The following is an 11,863-nucleotide window of genomic DNA, read 5'->3' as shown; positions in this document are numbered from 1 at the left end:
TCCTCTTAACGAATTGAGAAAAATTAGGGAATACATATTACTGGAACATTATCCTTTATGCTTATTATTACTATTTCATTTTTATGCGTATTTTAAGGGATATAATAGAAGTCTGATAGTTTTATATGAACTTAAAAAAAAAAAATAATAAAATGACAAATTATTATAAATAAAATAATCTCTCATTTATGGGTACTGGTCAATGCACAATAATAAAATACATACTAATGAAGCATGTAAAAGACATTTACAAAAAAATAGTGTTACATAATAAATGAAACAATTTCAACATAAAAAAAGAATAAATAACAATTTTATGTCATATACTAATCGAATAATTATTTAAGATCTTCAATATTTTTTCCTGTAAAAAAATTAGTATATAAAATATGAATAGTTATATATGATACACTAAGCATTATGGTTATAAGGGTATTAATTTATTTATATCTATTTAAAGATAATATTGCAAGCTGTTGCCTGCTTATTTAATCGTCCATACATATTTATATATATATATTTATTTATTTTCCTTGTCTTACCGTCGATCGAGTAACGTCAATTTGATAAATACACGAAATGAATAAAAACGTAAAGGGGAAAACACTCTTTAAAAGAGCCTCGATAATAAATTGAAAGGTATTATATTTAAAAAATATATTTTGGGTTGTCAAAAACATGGTTATCAAGTTTTCAATAATATTTTTAAAAGAATTTTCAAACATATGGATAATGGTGTATAACAAGGATTTATCTATATAGCATTTAATACTTTTTAAAATAAATATAATATTATAAAAGTAAGAGATTAAAAAAGAATACTTTAATCTTTCAGCAATCTTTTTTTGGTAATGCTCTTGGCTAAATTTGTTTGAACTACTTGCCTCGTTTTTATCAAAATCTTTTGTTTTATTTGAATCAAAAAAATTTCGAGCATTTTGAATGAAAAATTCTTTTTGTTTTTTTAGATCATCGTCTATTGAAGTAGGTAATCGATTTGCCTCAACACCCCCCCATGCTTCTTTAGAATCATTTCTTTCGTTTCTTTCATTGTTGTCACTTTTATCAAAGAACAAAATATTTTGATAAAAACTATTATTATTGGCTTGAAGAAAGTCATACACATATGCTACAAACATCTTGTTTATAAAATTGTCCATCACAATGGAAAAACTTATACATGGGTTATCATTTTCTTCTTTTAATACTAAACTGTTTAAGTTATGTTTTCTATACTTTTGTAAATCCAACACAGTTTCCTCAATTTTGTTGTTTTGAATTAGCGATTGTATTGCTATGTAATGATTAAGAAATAAATTTTTCTTTTTACTTTTTTTTTTAATATCCTTTTTTATATTTTGTGGACAATTTTTTATTATATCATCATATTTTTTATCCTCTTCTTCATATAAATATTGAACAAAATTATAGTGATTTTTAAATGGCATTTTTTCTTGAAATCCTATATTTGTTACCTTTTTTTTTGAACTGTTTTCCTTTTCATTATTTTTAAAAAGTAATACTTCCTTATTTTTAAAGAAAACATAATAATACATATAGTTAAATATGTTAGTGTTTAAATTTAAAAAGGGATAATCCCAAGTTGAAATATTGTTATTTCTATAAAAAAAATAACTGTCTAATATATGTTCTTCGTTTATATTTTTATTAAATTCGTTCATAAATTTTGTTATATCATGTAATATTTTTTTTTTTTTTTCTGAACTGTACATAAAATTGTAACTATTTTCCATTTCACGGGGAAATTTTAAATCTGAGCTAGCCAAATTACTATTATTATTATTGCCATTACTTGTTTTATTTTTTTTCATAACAGCTCGCTCATTAAGCTTATTCAACAAAGATATATTGCTTGTGTGGATATGATCATCACTATTTTCATTTAAACGGAGCAGATTTCCAGGTGTTATTTTAATATGCACCAAAGATAAAGCAAAATAATAGATAAATGCTACATGCTTATATAAATTTGTATCTACTCCGTTAAATAATTTTTGATATATATTTTTTAATCTTATAATTTCATTTAAAAATAACTGTAATATTTCGTAGCAATGTAAATTTTTTTTGTGTGTTGCTTGTCCTCTGTTATTTTCACAAATAAATAATCGTTCTCTTATTTTTGTTAATATATTATAATGTTTAAGTTTTAAGAATTTATTTTTGATGTATTCCTCACCATTTTTGTCTGTTACATGATGATTATCAAAAATATGTTCTACATTAGTGCTACCATTCCCAGTGTCGTTATTATCATTATGGCTAGCTAGTTTATTATTTTTTTCTGAACAGTTAAGGTTATTTATTTCGTCTTGTTTTTTTCCTACACTTTGTTGTGTGTAATTATGATCAATTTTATTTTCATCAAATTTTAATGTATTAAAATAGTTGAATATATCTGCCAAATATTGTATCCACAATTTTAATTTACCTACATCATCAGTTTTCACAATTAAATTGGATAGCAATTTTTTAACTTGTTTAATTTGTTTATTCACATTTTGTTCATAACTTTTTAAATAGCTAGCTAAACTATCATTGATGGATTTATTATTATAATAATATTGATGAAGACATAATTTTATGTTACAACATAGTTTTATGTATTTTATACAATTTGGTAAATTTTCCTCATGGTCATTACTATTAATATATTTATGAATTAATAAAGGTATTTTAAATATTTCAGAAAAAAATATATTATTAGGTAAAATATTTTCGTTAGGCAAATAATTTAAATCTTTTACATCCTTTTTATATTCATCACTTTGAAACAGTTCGGTAATTTTGTTGTATATTATATTTACATCCTCAATTATTGTTTTTTTATTTTTTACATTATTTTCAAGTTCTTTATAAAAAATAGAACTTTTAACAAAAATATCTGGATATTTTGAAATCAAAATTTTCATATCTTTTATATTATTATTTTTTTCCTTTGTTAAGGCCATTTTTTTAGTAATAATAAATGTGCTAATATCTTCATCATCATTTTTAATGATATCTTTTATTTCTTTTTTATGTAAATAATATTCGTCCATATCTATATCTTCCTTCATTTTTTGATAAAACAATTAAAACCATAAAAATATTCGAAAAAACATTTATATGTTGTGTTAAGAAAAATATATATATTGATTACCTGAACAAGTACATGCTATTATACCCCTAAAAATGGGGACTATATATGTAATATATAATCGTTACAAATATCTACTAATTTATGTTCAGTAGATTGTGATAAATCTAAATATTTTATAAAATTTAAAAATTATTTATTTTGCAAGAAAAAATGCATATGTAAGAATAAAACGGAACAAGCCCTCAAAATTTTAGTAAACACCGGAAACGAGCATATATCAGTGCCCAATATATGCTTATCATTTATTATCGCTTAATTATTGTTTTTTATATTATAAAATTAAAAAGATAAAAAAAATCATTTATCAGCAACAGTATTAATATATGTACCCATACACATGCCTATGTTGTATTATTTATAACTCATATAATAGGGATAAATTTTTAAAAAAAAAACTGAATAAACCAGAAAAGGTACCAAAACTAAACCTCATGATAAAACTTTCAAACAAACTGCGAATTTCATTTTCGCAACAATTAAATTGCTTTTTTTATCTTTTCATTTCCTTTTTAATATCTATATGTTTTGTTAGCCATAACACAATATATATAGCCATGCACATACATAAAATATATTAATAATGTAGTCTTCCCCACTTTTAAATATGTACAATATATTAGGCCTATAAAATAATATAATGCATATTATATAAATAATCGGAAAACTATCAAAAATAGCACAATAAGTAAAAAAAAAAAATTCCCCCCAAAAAAAACCGATTATATCCATCACAAAGCATTTTTTGAACTATAAAAAATTAGATAACTAAAAACATCAATAGCACAAATCAAATTATGTAATTATAAATCATAAGCATCTCGTGATACAAACTTAAACTAAAATAATAATATAAACGGTACAAAAAAAATCGATAAATTTGTAAAATTTTCAAAACAGAGCACACACTAATAAATATATCAGCATATGGCCTATAAACACATCAATATATCTACATATAATATTATTTAATGTACATTTCTGGGAATAATAATTTAAAATTTCTCATCAAAGAATTTAATAGTTTTAACAATTATTTCTGTGCACTCATCTAATTGTTCTTTTGTGATACATAGAGGTGGGGTTAAACGGATTGTTTTGTCATGGACATCTCTTGTAATTAAACCGTTTTCTTTTAATTTCAAGCAGATATCTAAAACACTAACTAATTCATTTTTGAATTCAATAGCACATAATAAACCTTTACCTCTTATATCTCTAACAATTTTACTATCTTTTAATTTTTCTTTTAAACCTTCTAAAAATGGGCCACCTAATTTTTCAGCATTTTCGCATAATTTTTCATTAATTAATACGTTTAATGCTTCGACACAGATAGATGCAGCTAATGGGTTACCACCATATGTAGAACCATGTTCTCCTGGTTTGATAACAAGCATAACATTATCATCAGCCAAAACAGCAGATATAGGATAGTGTCCTCCTGATAATGCTTTACCCATTAAAACTACATCTGGTTTAACATTGTAATGGTGCACACATAATAATTTTCCAGTTCTACCTAATCCAGTTTGAACCTCATCAGCAACAAACAAAACGTTGTATTTTTTACATAACTTATATACACCTGGGAGGTAGTCATCTGATGGTACAATAACACCGGCTTCTCCTTGAACTGGTTCAACAATAAATGCACAGACATTGGGGTCTTTTAATTCTTCTTCTAAAGCTTCTAAATCATTATAAGCAACTTTGGAAAATTGTGGAGCAAATGGTCCGAAATTAGATGTACATTTGTTAGTAGTAGATGCAGATATACAACCTAAAGTTCTTCCTGAAAAGTTATTTTTGCATACAACAATTTTAGCCATATTTTCTGGAATTTTTTTAACTTCATAACCCCATTTTCTACATAATTTATATGCAGTTTCATTGGCTTCTGCTCCTGTGTTCATCATTAATACTTTGTCATAACCAAGTAAGTTTGTAAGATACCTTTCACAGATTCCTAAAGATACACTAAAAAAGGCTCTGCTACATATGGTTAAATCCTTAGCTTGATTAATCATGGCATTTAATATATTTGGGTGACAGTGTCCTTGGTTGACTGATGAGTAAGCAGATAAAAAGTCGTAGTATCTCTTATCATTAACGTCATAAACAAATACACCCTTAGCTTTCTTTAATACAACTGGAATGGGGTCATAATTATGAGCTCCATATTTTAATTCGTTGTTGATATAATCTTCTGGTGTTTTTAAATCTTTAACGAATTCCATTTTTGATAATCTAAAAATTGTAAAATAACAAAAAAAAAAATATGACCATGTACAGGTAAAATTTTTACATTTTTATAAAACACATTGCATGTTCAGGTAAATTTGGTACTTTTTTATAAAACAGATTATATGTGCATAAATTTTATGAAAAATGAAAAATCACAAAAAAATAAATACAAATATAGAAATAAAAAACATTGCAAATATAGGGTAAAAAATACTACAAATGTGGGGTAGAAAACATTGCAAATGCAGGTAAAAAATTTTGCATATATTGTGTAAGTAAATAAATATGCACATTGGGTTTTTTATATTTCTCGGCTTAATGTACATTTTTTCGAAATATTCAAAAAGCTTACTTTTTAAATTAAATAATATTAAAATATCGGAAAATATTTTTAAGCGGAAGGTTTGAATTTTAATTAGGTATTGAATTTATATAGATATGCGGATGGTTATGAAATTTTGTAAATTTCGAGTAATACAATAGATATTATAAATATAATAATTAAATTAAATAATATTTTGTTTTAATTAAATATAATAAGCTTAAATTGGAAATAAAATTGTATGTTATGTAGGAAAATTGAAAAATTTTAAAGTATTTTGAGTATAAAATAGTTTAAGTTTGTTTAATTTTTAAATGTGCTATAATATTTTTATAAAAAATATTTTAAAATATTATATTTTTCATTTATAAAATGTAATAATTTTCAAATTTCACATAAATTAAAAGTATTATTTTTTAATTTAATTCCCGTTTTTTTAAGCGATAAATTAGAGATAAGTGCGATAGGGGGGTACATATAAAAATGGCCACAAAATGAGCAAAATCCGTAAAATTTATTACTTATATATTGCATTATAAGTATAAATATTAAATTTCATTTTTTTTTGAAAATGCAAAAAAATAGCAATTTATATGTGTGGAATTTTCTTAATATTATATCCGGATATATATTTTCCGGCGCGTTAATATTTGCATGCATACACATAATATTTTTTTCTATACACCGTGATTTTCAATAAGTATTATATGAATATCTATTAATATATATAGATAAAAAAATTACTATTTGAATTATTTTTACAAAGGGGGGGGGATGGTAAGAATATTATTTTTTGCGTTCAATGTAAGTGTAAATCCTAGATATTATGGAGCATATGCTAATTATTAAAGCTCTAAATGCACCATACATATGGATATAAATTTAGTAAATATATTATTATATAAATGTAAACAAAATATAATAAAATAGAATATTAAAATATGTGAAAATTACATTAAATATTATAAACCCCCCCCCCCCCCTATGAGTGACCAAAGTAAAAACTTAGCTAGCTTTTAATTATAGGGAATAATTATTTTTATTTTACATATGGACTATTTAAATAATTTCCTGAATTGGTCATAATATTTTATGCATACATATTTCAATTTTATTTAATTTGTATTATAATAGCTAGCTGGCTCATAAAAATGACGATAAAATTATAAAATAGCATCCTTGAAATAAAACCTATTTAATCAAAAATGCTATTTATAAGTATATAATTTAAATTTCCACACATTCTATATATGTGAAATTTTAATCCTTGGGTAATAATTTATATGTACCTAAAATGGAAAAACTGTAAATTTATATTTACATATTTTCTTAATTTGCGGCCCCCATGAATATTATAATCTATGACTCATTTTTATTGTAGTCATGTAGGTACACTTATTTGTTTAAAGCCCGTTTAATAAGCACAAAGTGCCATCATTTATTATGGCTACTTCCTAGCATTTCCATTGTTCTATATATTTTTTTAACTTTTTTGTGTGTTATAGTGAATTATTAATTTGTATAAAATGAGTGTTATTAGTGTTACTCGATAAAAAATGCATATACAAAAGGATCGGCTAAGCGCGTATGCTTATATGTATAATATGCATATATTTATAAGTTGTGAAAAAAAATATAATAATAAAACAAAAATGATCATTACATAATATCATGTATACATACGTATAGCATATGTACATATGTAAGATGTAAATAACTTTTATTTGTGTAATTGTATAAGATAGAAAAAGAAAATGGGCGTAATAAACAAATAAATATGTATTATTTTATTTGTGTTTATTTTTCTCCTCCCATTGATTTCCCTGCTCTAATTATTTCATCAACTAAAAGGATTTGTTGTGATATCGCAGTTGAAATTGATATGATCTGTTTCTTTACACAATAGTTGTCATAAATACCTAAAAAAAGAAAAAAAAAAAAATAAATAAATAAATAAATAAATAAATAAATAAATAAATAAATAAATAAATAAATAAATAAATAAATAAATAAATAAATAAATAAATAAATAAATAAATAAATAAATAAATAAATAAATAAATAAATAAATAAATAAATAAATAAATAAATAAATAAATAAGTGCTCGAAGTGATACTAATTAAGGTAGATAACAATTTTGTTTTTTTAGTTCATACCTCGAAGGTGAGGTATTATAGGTTCTCCAGAATCAAGGTCAACACCCAAAGGTTCTGCTGGATTTTCATTATATTTATCTATAATATTAAATAATGATTGATGTATATCTAACCCACTATTTTCTAATAAAACTTTTGGAATATTTAACAAGCTGTTAGCATAAATGTCAAATGAAAATTTTTGTTTTCCTTTAGCATTTTTTTCTTCTTGTTTTAATTTATTATAAGCAGCAATTTCAAAAGCACCAGCACCTGATATAACACAATTATCATCAATTGCATTTTTAATACTTCGTAATCCATCTCTTATTGCATCTTTAATTTGTTTAATTGTATAATCATTAGGGGCTTGTATAAATATCGTACAACTTTTAGGATTTAATACTTCCTCTATAAATGTATATTTTTCATCGTTGACACATATTTCATATACTAAACCTGCATATCCAATATCTTCTTCAACTATATCATAAACATTATTACATGGATTACCACCACAACATAAAACAATACGTTCTAAGTTTCTTCTTTTAATTCGTCGTAGTGCCATAATATTTTCTTTTGCTAATAAATCTAAACTTATAGGATCAATACCTTTTTGATTAAAAACTGCAAAATTATACATCTCTCCTGTTTCTTTAAATTTTTTTTCTATCATATTTTTTTTTATTTCAATTATTTTTTTTATTTTATCATCTGTAAACTTTCTTTCTGATTCAACTAATTTATCTCGATCTTCTGCATTTGAATAAACAAATGATGAAAACACTTCACTTTTTTCATATTCTAAACTAGTATTTAAAACAAGTATAAAACATTTTGTTAATCTATTTGGCATGTTAGGGTGTCGACATCCATGATCTAATACCATACCTCGAACAAGTTTTGTATTTATACTCATATTCCTTTTTATATCCATAACTTCAATCATATGTAAATCTATTTGTTTATTTTTATTATAAACAATCTGAATACTATCTACTAAATCTTCAGATAACTTATCTGCTAATTGTATTGGCAATTTAGTTCGAACACATGTTTTAGCAACATTATATAATACCTCTTTATTAAAATTCTCTTCCATATTTATTGGAATTTTCATTGTATCCAACAAATCAAATAATATATTTTTAACAGTATCAAACCCTTGTGTAATAATTCGAGGATGTATATTTTCATATAATATATATTTTTCTGATAAATAAATTAATCCTGTTGTTATTATTAAATTACTACTTGATCCATCTCCTAAGTTCTCATCAATACTTGAACATATTCTACCTAACATAGTTGCTGTTGGATGTTGTATCATCATTTCATTTAGTAATACATTACCATCTTTTGTTATTTTTATAGCACCTGATGCGCTAACTAACATTTTGTAACTTCCCTTTGGACCAAGGTTACTCTTTATTATTTCATACATACCCTTACTTGCATTTATGTTTGTGAGTAACACGTTTGTTGAACGGAGGCTGTCCGCCTTTTTGTTTAGCATATGAACTGACATCTGCAAATGTGGAAAATGCAAAGAAGGTTGAAAAATCTAGAGAATATTTTGAGATGCAAGAAAATTTCTCCCCACTGACAATCACTCAAAAATGCAAGATATGCAATAAAATACAAAGCAGATATAAGCTCACCTTTTCAGAGTCCTCGAACTGAATCAAACGAAAAAAATAAAAAAAACAAGTTCACTCTCGAAATTGTAGCTTACACTTTTTAACTTAATTATTTATGCCGTAATGCTTTCTTATTTTTTTAATTCATGAAAGCATTTGGTACTCATATAAATAAATGTGCGAAATTATAGAAAATGTATAAACTTGCAAAAATTGTAAAAATATAGAAATGGAAAAATGGAAATGAATATTTTCTCCTTATTTATAGCTATATATATGATGCTATTTTATTTGTATAACAATTTTTATAAAAATAATACAAAATAATACAAAAGAAATATTTATATAACAATGAAATATGCAAGTATAGATTCTAAATGGTGATCGTGATTATGATTATATATAATATTGAATTTTATTTTACTATTTATTATTTTTTTTTTTTTTTCTACATTTTTTCCTATTCATAAAGTCGAAGCATATATGTTTATTTGCCAATAAAAATATTTCACAAAAAAAAAAAATAAAATAAGGCAACCTTCAAAATAAATAGTTCGACACATATATAGGAATATTTATATATACATAGAAATGATAAAATGAAATAATTTTTGTACTAAAAAAAGTACTACCAAAACAATATACACTCTCAAAAAAAATTAAGTCATTTTTTGTACATATTTGTACACTTATTTTTTATTAACATTCATAATGCTATATATGATTGCCTATTTTTTTTTTTTGAAAAATGGTATTTTTTCATTTCTATATATTATAAAAATACCCCAAATAAAAATCTATAACCATTTTTTTTTACTGTTTATCCATTTTTATGTATAAAGGAGAATAGCTTTATTGAATTTATTTGACTAATGATTGGAAAGGGAGAGAGAGAGAGAAAAAATGCACATATTTTTCATAAACAAAACAAAATGAATGATTAAAAGATAAAGAAAACATAAAGCTTTTATACATTAAAAAGGTATGTACCTAATGGTTACTAATTCGTAGTATTGAACATAAGAAAAAGTAATTAAAATTATGAGCATGTAATTATGCCACTTCATACAATGTATGCATATACCTATGATTAAAAAAGTAAAGAAGATATAAAATGTTACACACGTTAATATGGAAAAAAATTATGATTGAGAATGTACTATTAAACCATATAGAGGTTCGTATAGTTTTTATATTTTTCAACGTCTATCATTTATCTGGGCATATTTATCTGCACATATATATATGCATGTCTAGAAAATAGCTTTAAGATAGGCTATATATTCGTGTATATTCTACCCTTTTTAACAACATGTTAATCTTTTTTTTTTAATTCGTGGCGGTTTAGAGTTTTTAGTTATATGGGGATAAATAAATACATAACCCTGAGCCGGGTTTAAACCATTATTTGGTTGATACCCCAATTGACGAGGATTAAAATTGTACATACTAACTTTTTCTCTATCATTTATTTGATAAGAAATATTTCCTTTATTATCTTCTATATTTTTACTTTGTTCATTATTTATAGTTTCGCTAGTTTCTAATAATCCTGGACTTGTATTATATTTTATATAATCATTTCTCTCGTCACCAAATAAGTTATTTAATGTATTTCCTTCTTTCCAATGGTTTTCATATGATCTTAATTTTTTATCTTGTAACTCATAATTGGTACACTTAAAATTGTTGTCATCTTTTGACGGAGTACTTATGTTGCTATTATCCATGTTAATGTCATTTTCGTCGTCTCCTTTTTTCTCAACATTTTCTTTGTCAACCCGTTTTCCCCCACTTTCTTCTTCCCCAATTTCCCCTTCATTAAGGGCATCTCTTTGCTCGCTCTTCCCACTGATATCTATTTCATCTTTACTAACTTGAATGTGCAAAAAACAAGTGGAAATAAATAATTAATAAAATGAAAAAAAAATAAGCAAAAAAAATGACATATACAGAATATTATGTTAATTTAGAATGCTAAAGCATTTTCAACAAGCCAAATATGCTTAAAATACAACTATTTTTCCTGAACAATTCAGGTTATTTAAATAATAATAAAATAAATGCATAAATTATATGTCATGTTCATGCAAAAAATATATAACAATATATAAATAAAAAAATATTAAGAATAAAGTTGCACACACAATCTCACAGACATGTATATATTGAGAGAGAGAGAGAAAGAGAGAAAGAGAAAAAAACGATTTAATTAGCAATCCATTTTTGAAATAAAATAAAACAGAAAAAAAGACTTATATACCTGATATTGTTTCTTCATTTATATTTTCCATAATTTTTAAAGTAGTTGAAAGGTAGTTTATATTTTTATTTAATTCGGTCTAAAATTATTAT

The 11,863-nt window shown here is 23.9% G+C and overlaps 4 protein-coding genes across 4 annotated transcripts; all 4 read right to left on the bottom strand.

Moving 5' to 3' along the window:
* Window positions 1-319: 319 nt before the first annotated feature.
* On the bottom strand, window positions 320-3,080 carry PVVCY_0100890 (conserved Plasmodium protein, unknown function; the record flags this gene model as incomplete). Its single annotated transcript, XM_008628474.2, has 2 exons — window positions 320-364; window positions 543-3,080. 2 exons carry the CDS (start codon window positions 3,078-3,080, stop codon window positions 320-322), a joined length of 2,583 nt encoding a protein of 860 aa, XP_008626696.2.
* A 1,075-nt stretch (window positions 3,081-4,155) lies between these two features.
* On the bottom strand, window positions 4,156-5,400 carry PVVCY_0100880 (ornithine aminotransferase, putative; the record flags this gene model as incomplete). Its single annotated transcript, XM_008628473.1, has 1 exon — window positions 4,156-5,400. One exon carries the CDS (start codon window positions 5,398-5,400, stop codon window positions 4,156-4,158), a length of 1,245 nt encoding a protein of 414 aa, XP_008626695.1.
* A 2,126-nt stretch (window positions 5,401-7,526) lies between these two features.
* On the bottom strand, window positions 7,527-9,396 carry PVVCY_0100870 (T-complex protein 1 subunit zeta, putative; the record flags this gene model as incomplete). Its single annotated transcript, XM_008628472.1, has 2 exons — window positions 7,527-7,648; window positions 7,887-9,396. 2 exons carry the CDS (start codon window positions 9,394-9,396, stop codon window positions 7,527-7,529), a joined length of 1,632 nt encoding a protein of 543 aa, XP_008626694.1.
* A 1,416-nt stretch (window positions 9,397-10,812) lies between these two features.
* On the bottom strand, window positions 10,813-11,577 carry PVVCY_0100860 (conserved Plasmodium protein, unknown function; the record flags this gene model as incomplete). Its single annotated transcript, XM_037635030.1, has 2 exons — window positions 10,813-11,384; window positions 11,541-11,577. The coding sequence occupies 2 exons, from the start codon at window positions 11,575-11,577 to the stop codon at window positions 10,813-10,815; spliced, it is 609 nt and encodes a 202-aa protein (XP_037490010.1).
* Window positions 11,578-11,863: the final 286 nt, after the last annotated feature.

This window comes from Plasmodium vinckei (assembly GCF_900681995.1).
Source record: "Plasmodium vinckei vinckei genome assembly, chromosome: PVVCY_01".
Lineage (NCBI taxonomy): Eukaryota > Apicomplexa > Aconoidasida > Haemosporida > Plasmodiidae > Plasmodium > Plasmodium vinckei.
The sequence above is the reverse complement of the archived record's forward strand: the minus strand, read 5'-3'. Positions and strand labels throughout refer to the sequence as shown.